At 54.3% G+C, this 25,806-nt stretch overlaps 12 protein-coding genes across 12 annotated transcripts in view; 5 read left to right on the top strand and 7 right to left on the bottom strand.

Moving 5' to 3' along the window:
• Positions 1–653: 653 nt before the first annotated feature.
• Positions 654–2,874, top strand: CC84DRAFT_1109858 (glucose-methanol-choline oxidoreductase-like protein; the record flags this gene model as incomplete). Its single annotated transcript, XM_018175235.1, has 5 exons — positions 654–715; positions 811–1,147; positions 1,194–1,730; positions 1,860–2,463; positions 2,514–2,874. The coding sequence occupies 5 exons, from the start codon at positions 654–656 to the stop codon at positions 2,762–2,764; spliced, it is 1,791 nt and encodes a 596-aa protein (XP_018043308.1). The 3' UTR covers positions 2,765–2,874.
• A 167-nt stretch (positions 2,875–3,041) lies between these two features.
• CC84DRAFT_1201807 (uncharacterized protein) lies at positions 3,042–5,075 on the bottom strand (the record flags this gene model as incomplete). The annotated part of the gene is made up of 1 exon (XM_018181740.1): positions 3,042–5,075. The coding sequence occupies one exon, from the start codon at positions 5,073–5,075 to the stop codon at positions 3,042–3,044; it is 2,034 nt and encodes a 677-aa protein (XP_018043307.1).
• Positions 5,076–6,993: 1,918 nt separating this feature from the next.
• CC84DRAFT_1171581 (uncharacterized protein) lies at positions 6,994–8,098 on the bottom strand (the record flags this gene model as incomplete). Its single annotated transcript, XM_018179919.1, has 3 exons — positions 6,994–7,299; positions 7,474–7,948; positions 8,064–8,098. The coding sequence occupies 3 exons, from the start codon at positions 8,096–8,098 to the stop codon at positions 6,994–6,996; spliced, it is 816 nt and encodes a 271-aa protein (XP_018043306.1).
• An 800-nt stretch (positions 8,099–8,898) lies between these two features.
• On the bottom strand, positions 8,899–9,824 carry CC84DRAFT_1212419 (uncharacterized protein; the record flags this gene model as incomplete). The annotated part of the gene is made up of 2 exons (XM_018182453.1): positions 8,899–9,344; positions 9,401–9,824. 2 exons carry the CDS (start codon positions 9,822–9,824, stop codon positions 8,899–8,901), a joined length of 870 nt encoding a protein of 289 aa, XP_018043305.1.
• A 2,346-nt stretch (positions 9,825–12,170) lies between these two features.
• On the bottom strand, positions 12,171–14,767 carry CC84DRAFT_166284 (uncharacterized protein). Its single transcript, XM_018185445.1, has 6 exons — positions 14,559–14,767; positions 14,381–14,509; positions 13,477–14,226; positions 13,194–13,420; positions 12,870–13,143; positions 12,171–12,817 (listed from the first exon to the last, which is right to left on the bottom strand). Exons 1-6 carry the CDS (start codon positions 14,683–14,685, stop codon positions 12,366–12,368), a joined length of 1,959 nt encoding a protein of 652 aa, XP_018043304.1. The 5' UTR covers positions 14,686–14,767; the 3' UTR covers positions 12,171–12,365.
• A 650-nt stretch (positions 14,768–15,417) lies between these two features.
• CC84DRAFT_1212417 (uncharacterized protein) lies at positions 15,418–16,293 on the bottom strand (the record flags this gene model as incomplete). Its single annotated transcript, XM_018182452.1, has 3 exons — positions 15,418–16,012; positions 16,068–16,177; positions 16,231–16,293. 3 exons carry the CDS (start codon positions 16,291–16,293, stop codon positions 15,418–15,420), a joined length of 768 nt encoding a protein of 255 aa, XP_018043303.1.
• A 275-nt stretch (positions 16,294–16,568) lies between these two features.
• On the top strand, positions 16,569–17,569 carry CC84DRAFT_1160181 (uncharacterized protein). Its single transcript, XM_018177429.1, has 2 exons — positions 16,569–17,208; positions 17,258–17,569. The coding sequence occupies exons 1-2, from the start codon at positions 16,707–16,709 to the stop codon at positions 17,314–17,316; spliced, it is 561 nt and encodes a 186-aa protein (XP_018043302.1). The 5' UTR covers positions 16,569–16,706; the 3' UTR covers positions 17,317–17,569.
• A 73-nt stretch (positions 17,570–17,642) lies between these two features.
• Positions 17,643–18,438, bottom strand: CC84DRAFT_1080491 (histone-fold-containing protein; the record flags this gene model as incomplete). The annotated part of the gene is made up of 3 exons (XM_018173897.1): positions 17,643–18,096; positions 18,151–18,284; positions 18,343–18,438. The coding sequence occupies 3 exons, from the start codon at positions 18,436–18,438 to the stop codon at positions 17,643–17,645; spliced, it is 684 nt and encodes a 227-aa protein (XP_018043301.1).
• Positions 18,439–19,467: 1,029 nt separating this feature from the next.
• Positions 19,468–21,388, top strand: CC84DRAFT_166163 (uncharacterized protein). Its single transcript, XM_018185444.1, has one exon. It carries the CDS (start codon positions 19,745–19,747, stop codon positions 21,074–21,076), a length of 1,332 nt encoding a protein of 443 aa, XP_018043300.1. The 5' UTR covers positions 19,468–19,744; the 3' UTR covers positions 21,077–21,388.
• Positions 21,389–21,578: 190 nt separating this feature from the next.
• CC84DRAFT_1160179 (uncharacterized protein) lies at positions 21,579–22,908 on the bottom strand. The gene has a single exon (XM_018177428.1). The coding sequence runs from the start codon at positions 22,658–22,660 to the stop codon at positions 21,701–21,703; it is 960 nt and encodes a 319-aa protein (XP_018043299.1). The 5' UTR covers positions 22,661–22,908; the 3' UTR covers positions 21,579–21,700.
• CC84DRAFT_1227673 (uncharacterized protein) lies at positions 22,858–23,959 on the top strand (the record flags this gene model as incomplete). The annotated part of the gene is made up of 5 exons (XM_018183621.1): positions 22,858–22,958; positions 23,011–23,093; positions 23,145–23,388; positions 23,437–23,499; positions 23,549–23,959. Exons 1-5 carry the CDS (start codon positions 22,956–22,958, stop codon positions 23,957–23,959), a joined length of 804 nt encoding a protein of 267 aa, XP_018043298.1. The 5' UTR covers positions 22,858–22,955.
• Positions 23,960–24,172: 213 nt separating this feature from the next.
• CC84DRAFT_1136099 (TPR-like protein) overlaps positions 24,173–25,806 on the top strand; it is a gene marked incomplete at its 3' end in the record, with an annotated part of 3,373 nt that continues 1,739 nt past the window's right edge. Inside the window, exons 1-2 of the mRNA XM_018176087.1 lie at positions 24,173–24,797; positions 24,858–25,799. Coding sequence (XP_018043297.1) covers positions 24,248–24,797; positions 24,858–25,799 — 1,492 coding nt within the window. The 5' untranslated portion in view covers positions 24,173–24,247. The remainder of the gene's footprint in view (positions 24,798–24,857; positions 25,800–25,806) is intronic.

Raw genomic sequence — 25,806 nt, 5'->3', positions numbered from 1 at the left:
TATAATGAAAGTTGAACAACGTGGAGTGGGCGAAGATTAGGTATTGAGCTTTGCACGTGTTCAGGCGGCTTGCCCAGGTGCCCCAGAACGGGGCGCTTCGTCCCCGCAACCCGCGGATGCGGGGTAAGCTTAGTGAAATCGAGCACGCATGTGTGGATGGACTTGGCGACGAGCAGAAAGACATTGTTTCAATCATTCGTCTAATTCAAGGGTGTTTGCTCTTCTGCTAAACACGCCTACAGCGTGTTTGAAAGGGTCGGCTTTCTGGCATGTGGTTCAGCTTTCACACATGAGATGACGCCAGCATGCCCAGAGACTATGATCCGCTACCATCGCAGCGTAAACACTGTTGGTCCATCTCCTTTGATAGTAAGAAACGGGGGCCTTGACAATTGGTCGGTCGACATCCGATCAACACATGCAGGCCAGTCTTGGACAAATGGATGCATCAGCGGCTAGCATGCGATCATCACAGCTTACCACGTGCGACCATGCATCTAGTTGCGGAAACGGTGCGGGGGCTTTCCGTTCACGACGCGCATCGCTGCATAAAGAGCGTGGGAGCTTACTCGGCTGTCCCAGGCCATCCTGCGCTTGTGGTCGATACCAGCACTTAAGGTAGGTCTCATTTGTTGCTGCAGACTGCCGCAATCATGTCTCTTGAGCGTATTGATTCCGTCGATCCTTCGGATACTTACGATTATATTATATGCGGGTACGATTGCATGCATGTCTGTGGGTGTGCTCATAACTTCGGAACCTCACAGCTTCTACTTCCTTCAACGCAAGTAAAAGCTGACCGGTAAACAGAGGCGGTACATCCGGCTGCGTGATCGCCGGACGCTTAGCTGAGGATCTCAATGTCAAAGTCCTCGTGCTTGAGGCCGGGCCTGACAATGCAGACCTCGAGAATGTGCATATGGCTGGTGGATGGAGCAAGAATTTCGACAGTGAGACAGACTGGAATCTTGTCACTGAGCCTATGAAGACAATCGATGATAGGCAGGTCAAGGTTAGCCGGGGCCGGTTTCTCGGAGGGTCGAGTGGTGTCAATGGCACGTTGTGTATTCGTGGGACGAAGCAAGACTATGATGACTGGGGACTAGACGAATGGACAGGGGACAAGATGTTTGCTTATATGAAAAAGGTATGTTTGATTCTATTTTTCCGGTCGAAACGCTGACGATGTGCAGGCAGAGACGTTCCACGAGAAAGATTGGCACAAGGCGAATATGTCTGTCCACGGAACCAGCGGGCCTTTGCACATGGAGCCACATGATCTGGCGCCGATTTCAGAGCGTGTGAAAGAGAGTATGGTTGATCTGGGACTACCTTACCATCCCGATATGTTTTCCACAGGCGAGACGCCACATGGCTGCGGCGACGTACCACGCACTGTGCACCAGGGCATCAGGACCACGGCCGCAGACTTCATCACTAAGGATTACAAGCGAGAGAACATCAGCATCAAGACAGAGGTCACTGTAGACAGGGTTGTGTTCAGTCAGGATGCGGGTGAGCTGACTGCGTGTGGTGTTGCTACAATCTCGAAGGATGGCAGGAAAGTCGAGTACCAAGCACGGAAAGAAGTGATTGTCGCCGGGGGTGCGTATTGCAGTCCTCCGATCTTAATGCGCTCTGGCCTCGGGCCCAAAGAACACTTAGAGAAGCACGGCATCAAGTGTCTCGTCGACCTCCCCGGCGTGGGCGGAAATCTCATGGACCACGTCGTAAGTATCTCGCAGGGTGTCAATGAAACTTGCAGTTTCTTACAACCGTCAAGAAAATGCAGTTTTTATTGACAACCAGTGCGTACCTTGGTGCAGCCAAGAATTACTCCAAGCTAATTCCTCCCACAGCTCTGCTTCATCTTCTACGAAGTCTCAGAACCCAACCTCACGAATGACTACCTCGCCTACCACGACAACGCTCTTGCTTCAACTTACGCGCTCTACCAAGAGAAAAAAACTGGCATCCTGTCCACCTTCCCCTTCGGCATCTTCGGCTACGCGCGGCTAGACGAGCGTCTCAAAGACTCCGAACTCTGGCAAAACGCGAAACGCGAGCCAGGCAGAGACCCCATGGGCCTGGCTCCATCACAACCGAACATCGAGTTCTGGAACACGGAGCTGTACGGCGGACCGAAACAGTACACCGACTTCCCCGTCGACCATAAACACGTCTTCTCGCTGTGCGCGCTGCTGTTCAACCAGCACTCGCGTGGTTCAGTGACGCTGAAGTCGAAGGATCCGCTCGAGAACCCGGTCGTCGACCACAACTACCTCAGCGACCCGCTGGACATGCTAGTGCTCAGCGAGGGCTGCAGATTTGCGAATGAGATTGTGATGAAGGGGAAAGGGACGAGGAATGTGGTTAAGGGGAGCTGGCCGGCGGATTTGACGCATCATGAGAATAAGACAAGGGAGGATTGGGAAGAGCATGTGAGAAAGCATGCTACGACATGTGAGTCTTACTACTATATCTTTTTACCAAGGTTCTGACTATGGATCTAGGCTACCATGCATCAGGCACATGCGCGATGGGAAAGCCGGATGACAGGAATGCCGTGCTGGATGCACGCTTGAGGGTCCGTGGCGTGCGGAATCTGCGCGTCGCGGATGTTTCTTCGGTCCCGCAAGTCAACAATGGACATACGCAGATGGTGGCGTATGGTATTGGCGAGGGCGCAGCTGAGATGATCAAGGAGGATGCTCAGAGGTTGTTGCCGAAATTGGTGCATCAGGTAGCTAAGCTGGCTGTGTAGAGCATCACTTCCAGCCTTCGGTGCCTGCGCACCGTTCTCCTCTGGGCCTGCGGCTGAATAGTTTATTGTAGGTGTGACAGTACTGAGGTTGTTTGAGGTTGATAGGGAATACGCAAGCTGGCGTACGTAAGCCTCCGAGGCATTCGGGTCTCTAGGGCACCTATGAGCAAGTATAAAAGCAGTCTTAAGTATCAACTTTCATAGATCAATACGGTCCTTCATAGCTTCCTGCTACCGCTACAGTAGGAGCATATGACATGAACATCTCCGATTCCGACTAATTACTGGACGTTGTCTGCGGCCTGGAAGGTTCGTTCTTTGGCCTCCTGTAGATATCCCTCAGACTGAACTTCGACTTCGACGCCTCTCCCTTGTTCTCCTTCTCCATGTCTGGCAAAACTTCCTTCAGCTGCTCAAAGTGGGCCCTAGCATTCTGCAATTGACTCGAAAGGTATGCATTCTTTTCGTTCAGCTCTTTAGCCTCTCTTTCGAACACACGCTTGAGCTCCTCCTTAATTCCTTCGATGTGCTTGATCTGACTCAATAGCTCTAGATTCTTTTCCTTAAATTCTTTCCTATCTTTATCAGAGTCACGCCTGAGCTCTTCCTTGGCGACTTCAATCTGCCTGACCTGGCTTTCTAGCGTCGCATTCGTTATCTGAAGTCGCACACGCTCCTCCCTCATCTTCTCACAGTCTTTCTGCTGCTGTAGGGACTGCCGCTGAGATCTCTCCAGCTCCTGACGCAGATATTTCTCGAGCTTCGTCTCGGGCGGGTCTTCTGTCTTCGTCCCCAGCGCCATCCTCTCTTCGAGTCTAACCTCAAGCTCTCGGCGGCGGTTCTCCGTCTTGGTCAGCGCAGCTTGCGTTGCATCTAGTGAATCTTTAAATGTAATTGCTTTGGTCTCCGCCCTATCCAAATATGACTGCAGAGAGTCGATGTCTTTGCGAAGCGCCTCGGCGGTCTCTTGAGATTCTTTGTAGAGGTTCTTCGCATCCGAGAGGTCGCGCTGGGCGCGTTCCCTCTCTTTCTCGAATTCAATTTCGTTGGACTCTCTGGCTACTCTGAATGCCGTATTTTCCGACATGAGTATGGCGACTCGTTGTTCTAGAGCGGAGATCTTCTCTGGAACCTCTGTAAGACTGCTCTTAGGTGGGTCGTTCGATGGTACATTGGCCTGACTCTCGAGACTGGCGACCTTCTTCCGCAGCGAGTCTATTACTTTCTCCGACTCCATGTATCCTTTCTGCCCGACCTGATCTTGGACTAGCGCTCGGCGAACCTCAGCGGCCGCGAATTCTGCGCACAATTTTGGCCAGGTTGTACGGTCGACTGACCGAGATTTCTGTCGTTCCATCCAGTACTTTCGCGCAGGTTTGGTCAGATTCGCAAGCCGTATCCATTCCTGTGCAAGATTCTCTGACTGCGACGTGTGTTTGCCACACAGACTATACATCGCGAGAGCTTTGCCTTTGGATTCGCGTATGTTTTCTCCATTTGCGAGAGACATCTGTAAGAATCTGATGCCGAAGCTGTAGCTGCTTGGGACCTTGGATGTACACTGAGCTTGCTGTTCATCGAGACCTCGACATACGTGGTATGTTTGGTCGATTTCTTGAATCTTGAAGACTTCATTGAACAACAACTCATCGGAAAGGTTCAATGGAGGGCATTCGGGGAGAGGGAATTCGAAAGATGTGTTCCAAGCCTCTGATGGTTTGTCTTTCGTGCCTGCTGTATCGCCTTCCTCGACACCATTTGACCAAGTTCTTGTCGTGCCTTCCTTGTCGTCCAGTACAGGTGCAACTGCTCCTGGAAGAATGTCGGTCCGCGCCTCTTTCTGCGGGGTCCCACAAGGCACACAAGACTCCTTGGATTCCGGGGGAAGAGCGGTCACCTCTTCCTCCGGAATCTGTTCGTCCAATTCTTCTGCATCTCCATCGCTGAGCACTTCTCCATTATCGAAATCATCATCTCTCGGCTTCTTACGTTCGTTGTCACTTGACTGCAGCTCTTCGCTTTCACTTCCGACGAGATTCGAATCGTCGCCATCATCATCTTCGTCATTCTCAGATGTGTGTATAGACCAAGAAGATGGGCGTTGATTGCGAGCGTTCTCCAGTTTCTGGCGCTTCTCGTTTTTTGAAATGGTAGATATACCTACAATATGAGTTGAAGACGGTAATTTGACTCTAATGCGGCGGCCGTCCGATGTACGTTGGATGGTGGGCGCTGGACCTTGATCTGACCCAAAAAGGCCTGATCCGGACCAACTACTTGAGTTGAAAGTGAATGCCGGCTTTGAGTCCATTATAGCCACAAGCAGGGTATAGTGCTGGAACCAGACAGTGTTCAGTCAGTAGTGTAGATATTGACTTTCCGCCTTCTTTTCGCCTTCGACCGGCCGGGTCAAATAAGTATTTGAATGGCTGGGAACGCAACTGTGCCACGACGCAGGGGTCGGCTTATGAGACGGAAGCGCCCGCCAAGTGTGCGTGTTCGGCCAGGGTTGATGCATCTTGACCAATCGTATAGCTGCCTCCCTATCACGGTACCAATACATTCCGTGTTCAGAGCAATTTGTGTTCTGATTACGAAGATCTTGACTGGGCGTCAACTCCAATTATAAAAAACGGAGCATTCAATGGGAAAGTATTTCTGGCCCCCACGCTCGCGTGAATTGTACAATTGTTATACAACACCGTTTCGCGACACGGTTCACAGTGGGTGACAATAACAATTGGACTTTCTATAGCCAGGATACTCCGAGATACACTATCAAAGAACGCTATTATAACAGTATGAAATCGTAAGTTCCCACACGATAAGATATCAAGATTTCAGATTTTTCCGGGCAACACTGTGGTTCAGTCGTGCTCTCGGCCGAGCAGATCTCGTGACTTGGAAAGTCTACGGTCAAGCTGCCTGGCAGAAAATGCATAATCGAACACTGCAAATACCGCTGCGAAGCGTCAGACTCGAGCGAGGAAAGAGCACAACATCACGCCGTTCGACTTACACCTGAAGATATCCATTGGCGATTCTCACTGTCGAAAGCGTTTATACCTTGCAGGCCCTGTTACAGCTGGTGTACTCAAAGATGCCTTGGAGAGTCTCCACAGTGAATGCGAGGAAGACCACAAGCAGTACTGCCGCATGACATATCCACGCTACAATCAATGTTATATAGACAAGGCGTTGTACGTAACGGCGCAGATAATTTGTCGAGGCAATCAGGTCTAGAGCATCTTCAAGTATGAACAGGACCGAGCGTGTTTGACTTGCACAAAGAAGAAGCGAATTTGCGTACGATTAGAGCGTCTCCCTGGCCACACTGCGGTACTCGTCTTCTACCCACGCCCAGAAAACAACATCCCATCAGACGCCACGTGGGCCAACCCAGAGTACTGGCTCGAGCCATCATAAATTTACTATTCGGTACATGCGCATGTTGTTACCCTCGGGCATTTCATACAGTTTGAGCGTCTTTGCTGCTCTTATTGAGTATGTATTTGCAGGTACTCCATTGGAGATTCAAATGCATCATTACGGACGAACCCGCCGTGCTACGCCGTTTGGAATGCGCCGATTTCTTGCTTTGCCCTTTGGTCCGACACCGTATATGCTTCTCCTCTCACATACACTAACAGATCCTTCCAAACTCAGCGCTTCGAGACTTTCCCGGATCATACGCCGCGCCAGCGTTCCTCCAGGCGGAAGTGTCCTCATTACGAGCAGGGCCAAGGGACACTGTCACCGTCCTGAGGCCCTCTACGCGTTGAGAAAAGTATCCCGGGCTTGGAGAAACCATGGAGTCGCTTCAGAGAGCAAAGGAAGGCCGTCAACAAAAGTCTGCAAAACCTGCCGTGAAGACACTGGTAAGGTGCCCACTGTCGGTGCGTCGCTGAGGAATAGAGATGCCGAAGGGAAATCCCGACCGTGTTCTTTGCATATCGAGAGGACCCAGTGTCTTGATTCTCATTCGTGTTCACATCTTGACGTGTGATGATCGAACCGGTTCTCACTGTACATTTGGGATATTGGTGCTCTCCATAAGTTCTTGTTCCACTTTCCCATGGGTCAAAGGCACTTTTCTATCGATCCATGACTCCTTGATTGTTACTACATCTATCCCTATAGGTCAAATTCCTGCGGTACATTTATTTTAACCTTTTGTAACCCTGTTTTGGCCTATTTAGGGCACCAAACTGGAAGCTCCAAATCGGTGTTTAAGCCGCTTGGGGATTTTCTTGCTTGCTCGCCGTATCGCATTCCTTGCAGGCATTCGGAGGAATCTTTGGGACTGGCTTGTCTTTAAGATGTCCTACATCTGTTCTTTGCAGTGCGTCGTTCTGTACCCTTTCTGGCAAGTTTTGCAGGTCCACATAAGGCACGTTTATCTCCCTGGCTTCGAGCAGAAGAGGGGTCACTTCAGACTTAGAGATATCATCATTGTTGTTCTCATCGCTCGAATTCTCGCAACTGTCTCCACTTGACTGTAGCTCTTCGCTTTCACTTCCGATGAAATTCGAAGGCTAGGGGTGAAATAATGAAGCAGAAGCATTAATAGTGGAGGGGACCTTAGCGGATAGTGGCGCTCACGCAAGGATATACTGACCTTGGAGTAATGTGAACACTAATTTCCCTACCAAGGCTCCCTTCAAAGTCTCCGACGCCTACCCTTCGGGAATATAGCCTCGCCACGTTACATGTCCAGCGTACTCTGAATGGATGAATGGCAGGAGCTGGTGACGGATAGTCGAACGACCACCGTCGGCGCCTGTCAAGAGCAGCGCCGCTTCGATTGTTGTTTCTGTCTCATCGATATTGTTCTTACACGCAACTCTCACCGTGGTACCCCGCCCTTCGTATTCGAGTTGAGTCACTCTGACCCCGGTCCCATACACCCCGGCACACCCTGATCCATCTCCACCGACAGAATCCGCTATGAGCCGCTCAAACACCAGACCCCATAACGACGTAACAACCTCAAAGGCAAGAGGTACTTCCATCACAACAGTGCCAGGTAGACTCAAGATCTGCGACCTTGTTCCGCTGACAGCTTTCAGAGAACGTTCGACATCGAGATACTTGTTGACAAACTTCTGTGCGTGGGAGCCTATGCTCAGCCCAGCCGCTTCGGCTTGCAGCTCGCTGTGCTCGCAACATTGGAGGACGATGACGCTTCATCCGAGGGATTTGAGGACGACTGCATGCATCAAGCTTGCGATTGGACCTCCGACCTGCAAAGTGTTTTCAGTCATCATGGGATTTGATTGGTAAACTGGGTGGTACTTACAATGATCGCATCGAATGTTTCTGACGCCATGCCATCTACGGGTATAGACTGTGTCGACAAATTTCGCCGGCAATATGAGTACCTCGCCGCTAATTTTGAATTTCATGTGTATCTCTCCACTTCTAATATGGCCAGATTTTGGGCGACGCGGAATCTATGAGGTTGCTTGAGTACATAGTGCGATCACGCCCCTTGATAGGGATCCATGTAACCTTTCCTATTGCCGGCTTAAAGATCTCCCGTTCTCCAATGTCGATTGTGAATGTGTACGACGAGAACTCAATGCTACCTGTTACGGGTTTTGAGATTGTATCGGCAACTTTTCGTACTGCCGTTTGCCGTGGCCATGTAAACGAACGCGAAGAGTCGATATTGGCATTTTGTAAGGCTTGAACCAGCATATTGGGTTCTCTACAGTGTCAATCTGAGGAAGCATACATGAGAGGAAAATGACCGTCGATTATATTGAACTTGTCAAGTGTCTAATGCAGGATGCCGTCAAGTTGGTCCACGACCCGCTGAGTCGGTTTCAAGGTATCTACCACAAATCTCACATCTGCTCATCAGTATGGCCATACGGTGCTCCACTTATTGCTGATGTATGCATACATCACTCTACGTACACTCAAAATCACCAAAGCATATTGGATAAGCATTTCGTAGTAGAAGGCATTGCGCCAGTGATCATTGTTCGAGTGCCCATGTAGGTCATTCGTTTTCCGTGCCGCCAACTCCAGACCGGGTATCGTCCATAAAGAAGCAGCCATGAAATTTCCTTAATCGACATTCTTTCCATCAGCTTCCTTCAAACCTATCAACTGCATCCAGAAGGCCCTCAGCGAACGACCTTGAAATCGTGGTACATCCTACAAGTACTGCACTTGATGCTGAACTCGGCAACCATATGCTTGAACACCTCATCCGCAACCTCCTTCGTCTGCGCCTTGACATACTTGTACGCATTGTTATCCAGCGTGCTCTTGTCAAACGGCATGCGGTAGTCCTCCTCCGAGATCTTGAACAGACAGCACTCCACGTTCTCACCAATGTCGTGCTTGCCCTTGTGCAGCATCTGCTGGCGGATGAAGAGCTCTCCGGGGCGGATGTCGGTCAGAGCTTCGATTTGGGAGGCGAAGGCACCTCTGACCGCGGTGCTGAAGGCTGCGGCGAAGGAAGCGGTGGCTTCGCGGGTGAGTGGGCGCTCCGAGGTCTGGATGAGGCGCGCGGGGACGAGGGAGAAGTTGGAGCGCTTGAGTGCGGCGGTAAGCTCGTTCTCTCCGTCTATGCTCGCGATTAGAATATCGCAAAGAAGCACTAGAAGCGAGAAGAAGACTCACCAAGAAAGCCCGTGACATCGATGATGATGGTAGGCGTCTTGATGCCACCCATTCCCGAAAGCGCGTGCAGCAGGCCTGTGTGGAACGAGTCGCGGACAACGCGGTCGTAGACGTCAACGTTGTTGCGTCCCTGCATGAGTGCCACGTTGCCCGTGTATTGGTACGAGACGAGGGCGGCTTGCTCGAGCTGCTCCAGCATGTTGGCGGCGATGGAGGCGGCGGCGCGGTCGATCAGCAGCTGGGTCGCGGGATCGAGGCTGGAATCAAGGTTGGATGCCTCCGCAGAGGTGATGTACCGGGAGGGCTCCATCCAGATGGCGTTGTCCTTGGAGGTGGGAGAGGGAGGGATGGAAGTGGAGGGCTCTGGGTGAGCCTGAGTATACTCGTGGTCGCCGAGAAGCTCCAAATTGGAGCGGAAAGCCATTGCTGCTTGTTTGGCCTGACGGCTTGGCCAAAGCAATTGCAAGTATATCCACGATCACTATACGTCGAGTGACGGCAGCTCGAGCCTATAAAACCTCAATATGGACAGTGAGGAAGAAGAGACAGAACAGCAACGCTCGTTTATTTATATCTAGCTTATCGCGTGCCTTCCTATCATGATTCAGTCACCAGCACGAAATCTTAATGTAAACAATGGGCTCGTTGCGACAAACGGAGCGGCTGGTACGTGCGCAGTGAATGGCGGACTAACGCGACTCCATGTGCACGGAGGGTAATCGAAGCTGCTTCAAATGGACTCAGGATGCGCTAAGCTAGTAGTTCAACTTGCTTGAAGAGCGGCGACCGAAGCAGCTTCAAATTTACCCAGAATATGCTGAGGGATTGTGACTTAAAATTGACAAGAGTTGTTGCGTTGATACCAGAACACGAACTTCCTTTAATCAACGTCAATTCGAGCAAGTCTAAGCAAAATCGAGATGGACTAAGCGACTGCAAGCCAAACTTGCTGACAAGAATGGTGACCTGTCAAGATGGCCGATAGAAACCAGATCCAAGTGAACCTACGATGTGATGAGCGAAGGTTCGTGAACCGACCGTTTTCAAGGAGACTGTGTTAAAGAAGGCACTGTTTTACTCTGAGAGGAATCATAGCTCGATTGCTATCGTGAAAGTATGAGCAGACTTTGTTAGCCTGGAATGTCTACGGGCACTAAGTTGACCCGGGATAAGTTGCAGACACACTAGTACCTTAGGAATCTGACTGTACTATGTTATCCTAGGCTGGTCCTAGGATTCAATGGCTAGTTGAACATCTAGGTGGGCCATATTTACCAAGGATGAGCCATACGATGAGGGGACCGATATTGAAGGGACGGCGGAGATCTCAGGCTGATCTGTGGATGCATTAGTCATCTCGATACTTGAGACAGTGACGAGAAGCTGGTTATACCTTTGAAGCCCTAAATGTGTCCTGCTTGGCATGTGCCGAGTGTTCCAGCATCGACGCAGAGAGCTTCTAGTGCCGCTAATTGTACGACACCAGCACCCCCACAGTCACACCCAAAGATTCCAGCGCCGCAAATATATATCTCAGAAGTTAGCCTCTTCCACGCGTCCAGGTGCTACCAGCGTCTTCAACGGTCTACCGCACCGTGCCGGGTCTTTGCCGTCATCTCTGCACACGGACCCACAAGATGCTGGACAGACCGCAACGGAGAAGACACTGGACAATAAGAAACACCGGAGCCCCGTTAGGCTTCCAGAAAGAAGAATGTAACGCAAATTCTCATTCCCTGAGTTCCCCGAATTCTCGATCGGGTTGGAGCGTTTCTGCCTCGTGTTGGTGTTACGAGTTGTTGTCTGCTGTCTGTTGGACCCTCGCCGAGTTGGCCGTGAGCAAGCGTCGGATAAACATACGACGATTCGCCTGGGCTGTTTGCTATCAACTTCGCTCAGCAAATCATGAAAGCACCTAGAGCCGCTTAGACTTTTATAAAACAAGCGGATCAAGTTTCCGTCATTGCATCCTGAGTTCACTCGAGGCTGCTTCAATCCCCTTCGCCGGCATCAGATCTGGCGGGTTGCGTCTGATCAACCCACCAACCCACGAAAAGAAGACCCCAGAATCGAGCAGCCCGCCGATTTGCGCGTAAAAAGAGAATCGTGCACGTGCGCATCTCAGATTAGCTACGTCTCCGTGCTGGCAGCGTGAAAGAGGCATGTGAGGACGATCTGAGTAGCAACGCGCCGATTTGCGCTTAGACAAGAGATCGCACGTAGCTCTGTGCTGGTAGAGCGGATCGGCGGCAAGGTCAATGCGCGCCTGTAGGTTGTAATTTTCTTGGCAACAGTCGTGCTAGGTCTCGACCTCGGGACTGCCGTCGTTACGTTGGGTTACTTGCAAGTTGAGTCGAAATCCCCGGAAAGTATCACTATGCGGACAAAGTCACCAACGTTCAGGAGCTCCCCAGTCCTCCGCAATTTGCGGACAACTCAGTCATTTCTCTAGGAGACACTCAATTCTCCGAGGCGTGCATGCCGAAATGTCGAGCCGAACGCCATGTCTCCGAAAGATGAGGAAGAGAACCACATATTCGGAGAACTATGGTTTCCGGAGACGCTTCGCTGAAGTCCGGTAGCTACACGATATGTGCTCACACGGTAGGGTACGCGTGGCAATTGAGAAGAGCCTGGTGAGAAGCGCGAGAGGTCCAACAGCTCTTGGTGACGACAGACGTACGAGTGTGAAACCCGGCAGCTTGTTCCGTGCATTGCAAACACGCACAGCACCAGACGCGTAGGAAAGCTAATAGCATGACGACTACAAAAAGCTAGCTACCTAATGTCGTTCATGGCAAGTCAAGGAAACTCAGCATGATAATGCAAGATAAGTTGATCCACAACCATCGTCTCCGTAGAAGTTACACGTCGCCGTCCATAACGTCAGCCAGTGATTCTGGTTCTGAGGCCTCCTTCACATCTTCAAGGTCAGTAGACCCGGAGAGACAGGCAGACGAGTGATTTAGAGGCCGGGAACAGCGAGACCGAGGTTCTTCAGGCACAATACCGCCACCGCAGCCTTGAGGTTGGCAACGTTGCCCGGAAGCGAGAGGATGTTGTCAGTAAGCGTAGTAATAGTGGTAATGAGATTCGACGGATCAGCAGTCGAGGGGAGCGTCCTGATGAACGCGAGATCGCCAGAAGAAATGCCGTTCGCAGCCGTCGAGAGCGCAGCGAGGTTGGTGAGGTCAGCGAGTGAGCCAAACTTGGTTGGGTTGATGGAAGAGAGGAGCTGGAGGCAGCCGAAGGTCGGAACGGAGTCCTGGACGACGGGCAGCTTGAAGAGAAAGTTGGGGACGACGCCGTTGAGCACGCTGAGGATGTTGCCTGTGACGCTGCCGAGGCCCTTGCCGCCAGGGACGGCGATGTTCTTGGCGATGGAGCCGACGAGGAAGGAGATGTCTGGGGAGACGCCTGGGGGTGTGTTTAGCGATGTGCGCGCTGCGAGGTAGCATGAGATACGTACCAGGAACGCCGCTGAGGGGCAGGGCACCGACGCCAACACCTGGAACGCCAGTAGAAAGCGAAGGAAGTGACAGCTGGCGCTTCTTGTGTGCATGAGAGAGCGAACGCTTCTCGATCTCGAGTTGGTCGGCCAATGCTGGAAGGTCGCGCTTGATGAGACCACCGATGCCACCGAGGCCACCACCAAAGAGGGACAGAGGGTCCTTCTTCAAAAGACTAAGCAGAGTCGCAATGATGGAGACAGACAGTCCACCGACAGGGTCGGATCCGGGAACCTATGTCAGTACTTAGCAATCGTTGTCAGTGTGGAGTGGTGAATGCTTACTCCCTGGTTAAGGGGGTACGGGCCGAGCAGAGCGCTGTTGACAGCCTGTCCGACCGTATTTACAGCACCCTGGACAGCTCCACCGACGACGGGAACGCTACCAGCGACTTGACCAACAGTTCCTAGTGCACCAGATACAGCGCCTCCCACTGCACCGAGCGGGTTACCAGAGGTCGAGCCACCAACGGCACCTAAAACTGGGGCAACGGCACCTCCTACGACGGGCACTGAATCCGTTAGATTAGGATAAATTTTCGAGCGGATGCATGTTCTATTCACTTACCGCTTCCTACGGTGTTGGCAACAGTTCCAACCACACCACCGACGGCGCTCAAGGGGTCACTAGCACCGCCAGTGAGGCCGCCGGTAAGACCACCGACGACAGGAAGGCTGTTCGTAACACCGGAGACTGTGTTAAGTACGCCAGAGACGGGGGAGGATCCGCCAGTCAGGCCGCTCGTCAAGCCGCCGACGACGGGGAGGCTGCCGGTGACACCGGAGACCGTGTTAGTCACACCAGCGAGGGGCGAGGACCCGCCAGTCAAGCCGCTCGTCAAGCCGCCGACGAGGGGGAGGTTGCTCGTGAGGCCACTGGTAAGACCGCCGACGAGAGGGAGACCCACGGCAGGTGTCGCAGTGGCCGGTCTGGCCGACGAAGACACAGCAACCTGACGCTTCTTCAGAGCAGGAGCCGCAACAACGGGAAGAGTCGCGTTCTTGACAGGCACAGCCGGGACGGAGATGGCGGGGATCTCCAGGCCGGGGATCTTTGCCGCTTTCGCGCCTTGCCAAAGGAGGTTGAGGATGTTGGAGAGGACGATCTTGCCGACCTTGACGTAGGAGTCAACGGAGTCGGCATCCACGGGAGGAAGAGAAATGGGAAGAGCAGGGACATCACCTGGACCTGGCACCTTGGGTACGGCTGGGATGGGCAGGTCGACTACTGGGAGCTTGGGCAGAGGCGAGGGGAGGTTCGGAATGAGAAGGGGAACTGGTGGGAAACCAAGTGGCGCGGGTGCCGGGAGAGTCAGACCTAAAGTACAAATGCATGTTAGTGTCTGTAGAAAGCTCCGTCGTACCAATCAGACGACGAGACACGCAATCGACAATGATGCGTAGGAGACGCGACTTGAGTGACCAGCTTTTGGGAGATTTGATAGACTTTCGGAATTGTGGACTTCACGTACCGGGAGCGACAGGGGGTACACCAGGTAGACCAGGAATAGGAAGAGGTGGAAGTGGGATGCCAGGTACTAAGGGCTTCGCAACGGCGAGACCTCCTGGAACAACAGCGTCAGCAGAGGTCGGGCTAGCAGCTATATCACAATAAGCGCCATGTCCGTCGAGTAGAGCGAACTGACGTACCCGTACCAGAGGTCGTACCAGCAGCAAGAACGAGAGGCACGAGGCCGGGGACCTGGGGACGAGGCGCCGCGTCAACGGATTCGCACCAGGCCAAGATGGCCGTGGCGATCATCAGATTCATCTTCATGATGGGCGTGGAGTCGAATCAACCGACTAGCGAGCGTTGTAAGATAAAGAGTGTATGTAAAATGAGTGACCCTAGCGAAGGACTGCCCAACGATCAAGCACCGACAGGGACTGTATGCCTATAAGTACCAGCAGTTTGAGGCTGGCATATAAATGACGGATGTTTTCATCTGTTTAGACGCGTCGGCGACGCGAAGCATTTTTCCTTGAGGGGTCGTTGGACGTAAGGATGCTCTACATTCCGTGGTGCTGGTGCCTCCGAGGGCGATGGCTCTTTAAACCGGAGAGTGGAAGATCCCAAGCTGGATACTATCGTAGGAACATGCCGTTGCTTCCATGCTTGGTCATGGTAAGCCAACTCCTGCATTGCAATCGCTGGCGTCTATCGAGCAGACGATCTAATGGGGTATAATTTGGAGGACGGGATGCTTCCTCAAACATTACTCGTGATGAGCGGAACCATGGGCCGCTCTTCTCCAATGTGTTCCTGGCGATCGTCGGCCAATAGGCAAACTCTGTGCGAAAAGTAGGAATGTGGAGAGCTCCGCCGCCTCATGATGTTGGAAGAAGGCGTGATGGTAAAGTCAATTTTGACAGCCAATGAAAGCTGCGTATGCGGTTTTTGTTAGTCAACCGTTATTGTGAGGAGCGTGTGCCCGATCCTGGGGAGCGCTGGAATGAGGGGACAGCAATGCAGGAAGCTGTATTGAGAAAGCGCGGCACCGCGGAGCGATCACGACACAGTGCCGGTTCGATTGCCCCTAGGAGCGAATCCTCTTCCACCTCTGCCTGTTGCTTGGGGCCCACGGGGTTCGCGGACTGGCTTCTCCTGGTCGTTGGGCGTGCTTGGCCGGCTGGTGCTGCCATCCTGCCTCTGGACAAATTTCGATCCTGGTTTTGGAGAGTATGCTGGCTCGAACAATTGGCGCGAGGCCGAGGGCCTGGCTGGAGACTGCTCGTTGCTTGATCGCGGCTGACTGTCGCGTCCACCGCGACCTCCTCTGCCCTTCCCAGCTCGACGTGGTGAGGCGCCACGGGACTCGTCCGAGTTTGCGTCCTTGCCGAATATGCGATCGCGGGCCTCGGCATACCTTCGCTCTTTCTCTGCGCGCTCCTTCTGTGCGCGAGCTTTCCGCTCCTCGAACTCGGCCTCGCTTTTCTTCCGGCGCTCCTCTTCGCTATCGTCGTCGTCCAAGGTCAGGCCCGCCATGCCGGCGGGAGCTTTCGGTTTGCGGGCCAGCAGCGTCACTGCAGGCTTGAAGGTGGCCTGGGGAGCTACGGGTACGTTGTTGCGGGCATCGAGGAAAAGCATAGGCTCGGGGTTCTCTCTGGATGACATGGCGTCAGTTTCAGGACACATCCTCTGGGACCGGGCGTACCTACGCCGAGTCCCACAGCATTTTCTGCTGCTCTGCATGCTGCGCTCTGCGCTCCTTCTGGGACAATTTGACTTTGGGCGCGGGCTCGTTCTTCTGTTGGGCATCTACTTCCTTCTGCTCAGCGTCAGCTACATGCGCGCCAGACACTGCAATTCCGGACAGCGTACGTCGGCGAGCGACTCCCAGTCATCATCCCACGCGTCAGCCAATGCGCGTGGTTTGGGGGGCATTTTCGTGCAGCAGTCGCGAGTTCAGGCGGAGAGGAGAAGGGTATCGAAATTGCGGAGCGTCCAGTCGCACGCGTTCTATGTACGCTAGAGTATGCGGGGATCAGAGATAGCCGGCTCTGGTGTGTTGAGCGCGCAGGAATTGGCGTGAAGCGTGGACATCCAAAAGTCGACGAGGGGCAGCAGCAGGCCGACGTTGGATGCAGGGCCGGGAACTGTCGCTAATACCCGGAGCTACCAGGTAGCCCCAAGCTCCGTATCAATCACAGCTGCTGCCTCGACGCCCCACTGCCTGTTGCGCCAGCATCTTGCACGGGAACCCGCAACCCAAAGACACTGCACGCGCAGCATCAAGCTCTCACCATGTCAGGTAAACCACAACGCTGCCCCTCCTGCGCTCCCGCATGCCCTGCACCATGCATGCTCGCGTGCCCCGCAAACGCACCAAATGGACGTCTCTAACGCCGCCGCGCACCCACGCAGATGCAGACGGCGACTCGACGATGCACTCGTCGCCCGAGCTCGACGCTGCCGACGACGACCTCTTTCCCGGCGACGGCGACGCGCCCTCGACGCCGCGCAACGCCGCCTCGTACGCGCCGGGCCCCGCCTCCGAGCTATCCCCGCCCAACTCGCAGGGCCGCCTCCCCGAGGAGAGCCTCTCTGCGCTCGCTGGTGGTGCTCCCTCGATGATCAATGCAAACGGCAAGCGTGCTCACCCCTCTTCAGTTGCGAGTGCCGCGCCCGCCGGCGGCAGCGGCGACAAGAAGTCGGGCCCCGTGCAGACCGACTCGGCGACGGGCTACCAGTGGTCCAGTCCAGACGAGGCGCCGGGTTACGAGTGGAAGAGCAACCGCGCGAGGGAGGAGGAGGCGAGGGCGCTCGAGGCCGTCGTCGACAAGGGCTCCATGGTCAAGGGTAAGCTGTTTTCCCAGCGTCCTGGCGCCTCGCTGATATGTCTGTTCAGCTCGCTACGGCGACCCGCTCAAGCCCTCTGTGCCCATGAACCTGAACTCGAAGCGTTGAAGCGACTTCGCTTAGACCCGCGCGACACGACATGCATCCATGATGTGACGGAATGAGAGAAGACGCCTGTGCTCGACGAGCATCGAGGCGGCGTCGAAGGCCCAGGGAAGTGCTCCAAGCGAGCCTCAAGATCATGCCGAACATTGGCCGCATCATATAGGGACGTGAGGCCTAGCTACCACGTTGATGCAGACTCATAGATAGTCTGCAAAGGAGTGCCCTCCAAGAATGCAATGCCATGATCCAAACAATGCCTTCACTTGTGGATATTGTGACCTGTACCAAACACCAGCAAACGCCAGCCCATGCACCGTTCCTAGCCGCCCTCAGTCGCTCTCGTCTCCATCCGCCATGTCATCGTCTGATGCCTCTTTCTCCCTCTCTTCCAGCAGGTCCTCGGTGGGCTCCTCCTCGGGCGCTTCCTCGTCTACCTCGTCGTCCTCGACGTCCTCGTCCTCCTGCTCGACGTCTTCCACTGTCTCATCCACATCATCCTCATCCGACGGCGCGCCTGCGGCACCGTCCGACCTCCTCGCCCTCTTCGTGGGCGGCTGTTCGTCTTCGGCGGCCCCGTTGGTCGGCTCGCCCTTGGCTGCCTTCTTCTCCTCGCGCACCTTCTTCCGGTACGTATTGCGCTTGTCGGCCTGTATCGAGGTGAACTTGTGGACTTCGGCTTCGACCCGCTGCAGCATGAAGTCAAACTCCAGCTCTTGCAGTGCGTCGAAGACATCCTTAGGCATGACGGTCTTCTTGCCGCTGCGGGCGGCATGCTCGGCGGCGCTGCATGTCCTGTCAGTTTACAGGTACTTGCTTTCAAGAGAAGAAGTCGCATACGTCGACGTGAGGTAGTTCACGAATACGGTCGCGCCCTTGGACATGGCAAGCAGCGCATCTTTCTGGATCTGCGTGTTCGGCGGGAGAACGCCCTTTGCCAGCCGCTGCACAATCGACTTGGGGAGGTTAAGGTCCTGCAGTGCATGGTCAGCTTTTTTGCGGAGCAGCACGAGCGCGGGCGCATACCTCTACGCTGAGGCCGTCGTCTTCGTCTCTTGCTGCTTTGGGTGGAGGTTTCGGAGAGTCTTCTGCGGCTGCAGTCGAGACATTGCTCTTTCTGGGGGGCATCGTGGGTGTGGAGAGTCTGGTGAATTGTGATCTTGCGATCGATTGCGGTAGCGTCAAGGCTCTCCGCAGATCCACCCAGCCAGCACCCACCGAGTCGACGCGTGAGAGCGCGTCGGTGTCCTTGGCGATTTCGCGTCGCCACTCCCTGCACGTGCACATTCATCTCATTTCGAAGCTCGCAGATTCATTGATCAACATGCAAAATGCTTGTTGAGCCCGTCGCAGACGTGTAATTCACGTCGGCTGTTGCTGCCGATTGGTCGTCTTCTGCCATTTTCTACCCAGGCAGCATGCCGATGCCCTCAAACAAGCTTGAGTGACTGAAGTCATCCGATTCTCGCCTATACAGTACACATGATGTGGCCTTGTCTCCCTCCCCAATCAGGTCGCACTCATGCATGCCTACATGTCTGGCGCTTCGCGCGTGGCTTGGCCCGAGACTTTCTGCACCGGGTACATGTGCCCCCACCCTCGATAGTATCCCGCCCGCACACCATATGCGCGTCGTCGCTCAACTATGGGGCTATGGGGCTGCCTGCACCTTGAGCCACGCTTCCGGGCCCACCGCAGACATCCAGCATCTCCAGCTGCTGAATCTCAGAAGCATTAGCGGCCCTCGCCGAGAGCCATCAGTGCCCGCCGCCTACCTTCGGAGGGTCGCCAGCTGTGTGGCAGATCCAGGCCCTGGGCCAAGAGGTCACCCGCTTCTTGGCTGCAGCGTACTCAGCACCGATGGGGTGCGGTCGAGATAAACACAGGCTTCGTTCTACAACTATCGTAGTCATGAGGCATTTCGGACCGGCCCCGGCGCAACTGCCCAGTGTGACCGAAAGTACCCGCTGGGGACACCATGGTGAAGCACGTAGGACAACGCAGGACCTTCGATTGGATTACCATGGCTTTCCCAGTCACAATGAGGGCAAGCTGCCGTCATACCTCCCTCGCCCTCATGCACTTTAGGGGGGCGATTTGCCCGTTTCCTTTCCCTTGGGTGACTACGAGGCTGACCCAGTACCTGTCACGCCGCCTTCCAGGGTCCAGCTTCCGCCATTTAACTGCAGGTAAAAGTATCCAGGCCGCTTTCCAAGATTCGGGCGGCTTCTCACCTCCCTCATTCTGTTCCTTTTCCTGCGGCCCAAGAAATCCCACATTGCTTGGCGGGCTGAATGGTCCCGGTAAACGTTCTCCCTAGCCAGCCGACTATACCGATAAGGGCGTCCTATCGCATCAACCTCAAGGGTTTGGGGATTAGTGCTCGTTATTCATATACGGCTGAACCCTGCATATTCGCAGATCTGTGGACAACATGGTGCCTGACTTGCGTATCCTCGTCGATGGCGACGCAAGAGTGTACCGTCGCGGAGACAAAGTCACTGGAAGAGTTATACTGGGAGTTGAGCATGAGGAGGACGTTGTAGCACTCAAAATCAGCTTCTCGGGCGTCTGCATAACTACCACGAACCGGCCAGTCTACACTCCACACCGTGCTGACGCCACGGCGCCAATGCAGAGGTATCAAGAACGCGTTCAGTTGTTCAAGTTCGAACAAGACCTACTATCGGGAAGCGAACTTGCATCGAATAAGGAATCTCGGACCTTCGATTTCAAGTTTCCCGAATTGACGGTACCGCGATTTTCAAAATGGCAACATGGGCCAAAGTACCTCAAGAGCCCTCACCCACTGCCACCATCCTTCCAAACGGATACGTCCGGTGGTCAGGCGGTCGTAGCATACTGCCTTCGAGCGACACTTGTCAGGGGAGGAAGTCACAGACCACTAGAGACCCAAGAGATGCTTCCGTATCACCCAACTCCCGACAACATACAGTTGGAACCACAAGCCCACTCGCGTGTCCTCTACGCCCAGATCTGGAAGCCTCTTTCTGACAGCCGAACCGCCATGGACAAAGCCATGTCCAAGCTCTCCCGCCGCTCCTCGAGCGCCACTGGGCCCCGGATCGTCCCAACCCTCCACCACCCAGAGACAATCGCGCCCGGCCAAAATATCCCGCTCTACCTCTCTCTCGAAGACGCCTCACCCGCACCCAACTTTCAAGCCTCCCAATGCACCCTCGACTGCGTCACCGTGAAGATAAGCACCCACACAACGTCCATGTGCGGTCAGTCCGCCACGTCCCCTGAAGACATCGAGTGCAAGCGCGTAACCTGCCTCTCCAAATCCAACCTCGCGAAACCCCTGCCTTTCAACACCAAAGCCAAGCTCGCGCACAACTTTCGCCTTTTAGAGGACACAGAATGCGTCCCCAGCTTCAAGACGTACACCATCACGCGCCGGTATGACCTCTCCGTATCCGTGGGGCTCAAGTACGAAGGCAGGGAGTTCACGGTGCGGTGTACGACGCTGTTGGAAATCCTCCCGCGAGTGCCACGTGACCTGTTGCCTGGTGTGCTGGAAGAGGAGGAGGAAGACGAGCCCCTGCCACCGTATGCGCCGCGGGAGCCGTCGAGGGAGTTTGCACCGATGTATGAAAGTATCTTCATGCTAGAGCAAGAGTCTTCGAGCGAGACATCGCTGGCGTATACGACGAGTAGGGGATCTAGCACGACCTCCAACATGTCAACGCCTGCTTCGGAGGTCGAGGGTATGAGCTTTGGAGAGGCGGCGGTGAGTCGGTGATTGTCCAGGTTTGTAGCAGACGACGTGTGTCGAGTTACGATGTGTTGCACTACAGATGGAGTCGCTGTTGACCTGCCAATTTTGGTCCGTGGATGGACAGACATCACGCGAAGGCATCCTGAGCAAGAGCCTCAGAATAGCCACTTGCGAGGCTGGCATCCCGGGCGGGTCCGTCTTCTTCAACCGGAGCCCGCAGTCCGCGAGTCCACCAGACAAACATACCCGCGCTATGAAGGGAACAGAGGAAGGCCTGTGGCATATCGACAATTGGCCCAGGAAGGGGCACAGTAGGCGAGATTGGCTTTGATAAATTTCGGTGCCAGACGAAGAGGAGACGTCGACGCCGATGCCGCAGAGGCAAGCAGAGGGACTCACGCGCGGATCGAGGATGATGCTCGTGAAGACGCGCTGGAAGTCAACATGTACATTAAGTCCTTCTGTGACGTGTGGACACACAACCCCTGAAGGGCATTTCGTGAAGACGTACTGTGTTGAATAGACATTGCCAATCCAGACCAGGGTAGAGATAGCATGTATCAGTCAGACCCTCGAATTCAGACAAAAATTAACTCTAGACGAAACTGGTTATGTCTCCAATGTAATCACATGAACTTGTATGCCTCTTTAACATGGCGTACTTTGGGCTTCTCGTTTCTTCGCTAGCTTTTGTCCTGCCGTGTAGATCCATTCGTCTAAGAATATCCACAGCCAGAGGAGTATGAACCACAAAGAGATGATCGCCACTCCCACAAGACTGACCATGCTGAAGTATCGAGACACGTGCCACACTGCCTCCCAATGAGAGGCTTCTAGCTGGTCAGCTGCAAGTGCAACCTGCATCGAATTTAGAATCGTCGACACTATAGCGAACACGAAGAGCAAAGGCCCATACAGCCGTCCAAAGAAGTCTCCGTACTGTCCGTGCACCTGTTCGAAGTGGAACTTGCGAAGGAGCAGCGGCGCGTAGAAGTTGAGTCGTGTCAGCCTCAGTTCGCCGTAGCAGTAGCGCTGCGAAACGGCTGCATCGTCGACATGGCTGAGTTCTGAGATCAATCGGCAGAACGACAGCCAGTCTATGCCCTTGGGCACGAGGCGGAGGCCGGCTTGTTGGGCGATGCAGAAGTCAGACTCGTGCTGGATCAAGTAGCGGTACGTCCGCAGGAACCCAGTCGCCGCCTTGCACAGATCGCTCTGGCTATAGTCCGCTCGGTCCGAGCCTTCTTCCAGGAACGTTTTCCAGAATGCCTGCGACAGCAGATAGCGTGGCAGTGGCTTTACGAAGATGCGGTTGTGGATCCAAACTAGATGTAGTCGTGGTTCTTCCGTGACAACGATCTCACGACCCTTGACCCGCTGGCGGTGCAATGGGTTGATGTTGGCGCCAGAGAAGGTCGTCATCATCCAGAGACGCGGTGCCATCGCCTCGAGATCTCTACACCACAGTTCCTGCTCAAGGAACTTTCTTATTTGAGAGGGGTCGTTCAGCTTGACCAGTGGGTAGTCTGGTAAAGTCGCGGTTGTTGGTCTTTTGGCTGCGGGGTCGTAGTCGTGCACGAGCTCGGCTTCTTTCGAGAACGGAGGCATGTCTAATCGTGAGAAATATTTTTGTACAGGTCAAGTCTGCACGTTAGATTAATCATGAGGATGATACGTTTTTGTTCCCAGGGTCGTGTTTCCGCCTGAGGCCTCGCGAGGCGCTCACCTCCAGCTAGCAGCAGCCTGCTCAGCCCCAGCCTTGCTGCAGGCTGGCCAAGTCGATAGAGCGCGGGCTGTCTCAGCCTATCCTATCCTCATCGACTGCATGCGCGACTCTTTGCCGCTGTCTTCCAATTTACGCATTGGCACGTCTCACTTCTGTGTTGTATGCTGAAAGCAGACAATGGTAGGTACTGGTAACGCGATGGTCCCGCACGCTAAGGCTGATGTGGGGCTAGGGCCGGCTAGTGACCGAAGACGACATCGGGCTGAAGGTACTCCGCGAGGCACCAGCAGAGGCAGAAGCTGCCCAGATCATCGAGTACGTTCGCCACCAGTGTTCGACTGTGCATGCTTACAGGAGGTCGCCTAGCATCGTCGCGATTCACGGCCTTGGCGCGCATCCCGACGACAGCTGGTGCAAGAATGCGGGTACCAGGGAAAGCCCGCGATGGGTCAACTGGCTCGACGACGAAAACTTGCTACCGGCGGTCGCGCCGAACGCGCGCATCATGCGATATGGGTATGAGTCGCAGTGGTTCGGCAAGGAAGCGATGCAGCAGAGCGTGTCCACGGTGGCAGAGCGGTTACTGCTGAACCTGAAGCGGAAGAGAAAGGTAGCAATTACATTCAAGCAAGCTTTGTGTGTCCGCTGACTATGCCAGGATGTCCCATTCCGTCCACTGTTGTTCATAGCGCACTGCTTTGGCGGGCTGGTCGTGCTCAAGGTGAGATGCGAAGTGGACTGGGTAACGTGCTGGCAGCTAAGTTTCGTAGATGCTGCTGGAAGCCGAACAGTACCAGAGCGAGTGGCCTGGTGTATTCCGGTCAACTACCGGTCTCGTCTTCTTTGGCACGCCGTTTCGAGGCGCCGGCGGGATGAACCAGATGGAGATGCTCGAGGCGGCACGGCGCGAATACGACAACGATCAGGTGCAGCCCGCCGCTCTCGAGGTGCTGCAGCCAGGGAACGCGTACTTACAAGATGTGGTGGATGGCTTCCTGAAGAAGATGCGGAGCCAGATGAGCAAGACGCAGGTCGCATGCTTCTACGAGCTCAAGGCCAGCGACGTAGGGAGGATCGTAGGCGGACAAAGTCGGACGGTAAGTGTGAACGAGTGTTATACGATTTCGAGGCTGACTGCATGCACAGAGATTTGTGGTCACCGAAAGCTCTGGTTGTCTTGACCTGTCGGACGCGACGAGCAAGTACTCGCTCTCACGCACCCACTTCAATATGAACAAGTTTGGAAACGCAACGGAGGAAGACTTTGAGACGGTGGCAGAAGTGGTAGAGGGTATGGTCGACAAATCTCGTAAGCTCGTCTGGGCGCGATCGCAATGTAACTATGCATCCTAGCCATAGACGGTACCCAATAGAAGTTAACTGTTGTGGCAGACCACGGCAAGCACAAGGTCGATTTCCATCTTAAAGGTGTGCCAACTGTGGGCAAGTTCATCCAACGTGATGCAGAGATGAAGGCGCTAGAGCAGCTTCTCCTCGAAAACACAGCTACTGTCAGTCGACAGAAGGTTGTCGTGCTCCATGGCCTTGGTGGCATAGGTAAGACACAGCTGGCGGTCGAGTTCGCGCGGAAGCACCATCGCCGTTTTAGCAGCGTCTTCTGGCTGGACGGGGAGTCGGAGGTTAGCTTAAAAGAGTCGTTCACGAGCATGATGCAGAGGCTGCCGCAGGGTGAGCTGACAGCAGATGGTAAAGGGGTGCTGGGGTATCCTACCGTTGACGTCGATGTGGCTGTGCACGAGTGTCTTCGGTGGCTGTCTCTCGCGACCAATCAGCATTGGCTGCTAATCTTCGACAATGTCGACCGCGACCACCATGACAAAAATGACGCGCAGGCGTATAGTGTGAAAATGTACTTCCCCAGCACAGACAGTGGGTCGATTCTTGTCACTAGTCGGCTGGCTAGTCTGCAGAGGCTCGGATCGGGGCTCAAGGTAGGGGCGGTCGGGATGGAGCAGGCGAGAACCATTCTAGAGAGCAACGCTGGAAAGATGGTTGAGGGTAAGGTTGACGATTCCCGCCTGTTATTGAAGAACAGCAAGGCTCATTCTCACTCGATAGATGCAGACGTGATTCTCGAACGACTAAGCGGGCTTCCTCTAGCGCTGACCCAAGCTGGCTCGTACATGCAGGAGACTAACGTGTCCGCTTCAACCTACGTTAAGCATTACGACAAGACCTGGGAGAGACTGATGCATATACAAGGAAGATTCCCATTAGAGGAGTACGGCGACCGCAACATGTTGACGACGTGGACCATATCCTACGAACAAGTGAAGAAGGAAAGCGAGGACGCGGCGTGGCTGCTCAAGCTGTGGGGATTTCTGGACCACGGCGAGCTTTGGTACGAACTAGTTGCCGCTGTATCACGACTATCTGAAGAAATGGATGTGCCAAGGTGGCTATCTCAAGCTGCAGAGGACGAGCTAGCGTACGCTGAGGCGGTAGGTCTTTTGTCGCGCTACTCGCTCGTGGATGCAAGGGAGGGCAGCAACAGCCATTCAATGCATTCGGTGCTGCATCGATGGTGTGGGCGGCTAGTAGAAGGCCAAGAGAAGCACGTTCTTGGTTGCATTGCAGCTGGCATAGTGGCGTTGACTGTTCCGTTTAGATCAGAGGCGGAGTTCTGGGGGAAGAAGAAACGACTGTTAGGGCATGCTCTAGGCGTGAGTGGGTGGTTGATAAGGGTATACTTGTCTAAAGAGGAAGATACCGGTGTAGGCATGCTAAAAGAGGGGATATATCACAGTTTAGGCTACGTTCTTGCAGACGAAGATCGACAGAGGGCGGAGAAGATGTACCAGCGAGCGCTGCAGGGCTACGAGAAGGTATGGGGACCAGAGCACACATCAACACTCAACACGGTGAATAATTTGGGTACCCTCTATGCAGACCTAGGACGGCTAGACGAGGCAGGGAAGATGTACCAACGAGCGCTGCAGGGCTACGAGAAGGCATGGGGACCAGAGCACACATCAACACTCGACACAGTTCATAACTTAGGTTCCCT

The sequence above is a fragment of the Paraphaeosphaeria sporulosa genome, assembly GCF_001642045.1.
Source record: "Paraphaeosphaeria sporulosa strain AP3s5-JAC2a unplaced genomic scaffold CC84scaffold_1, whole genome shotgun sequence".
NCBI classification, from domain to species: domain Eukaryota; kingdom Fungi; phylum Ascomycota; class Dothideomycetes; order Pleosporales; family Didymosphaeriaceae; genus Paraphaeosphaeria; species Paraphaeosphaeria sporulosa.
The sequence above is the reverse complement of the archived record's forward strand: the minus strand, read 5'-3'. Positions and strand labels throughout refer to the sequence as shown.

Coding starts and splice junctions, on each gene's coding strand:
- CC84DRAFT_166284 (XM_018185445.1), bottom strand. CDS start 14,685: ATGAAGATGAATCTGATGATCGCCACGGCCATCTTGGCCTGGTGCGAA. Junction 13,421..13,476: donor TGCCAACACCGTAGGAAGCG/GTAAGTGAATAG, acceptor TAACGGATTCAG/TGCCCGTCGTAGGAGGTGCC. Junction 13,144..13,193: donor CGTACCCCCTTAACCAGGGA/GTAAGCATTCAC, acceptor GTACTGACATAG/GTTCCCGGATCCGACCCTGT.
- CC84DRAFT_1160181 (XM_018177429.1), top strand. CDS start 16,707: ATGCATGCTCGCGTGCCCCGCAAACGCACCAAATGGACGTCTCTAACG. Junction 17,209..17,257: donor CAAGGGCTCCATGGTCAAGG/GTAAGCTGTTTT, acceptor ATGTCTGTTCAG/CTCGCTACGGCGACCCGCTC.
- CC84DRAFT_166163 (XM_018185444.1), top strand. CDS start 19,745: ATGGTGCCTGACTTGCGTATCCTCGTCGATGGCGACGCAAGAGTGTAC.
- CC84DRAFT_1160179 (XM_018177428.1), bottom strand. CDS start 22,660: ATGCCTCCGTTCTCGAAAGAAGCCGAGCTCGTGCACGACTACGACCCC.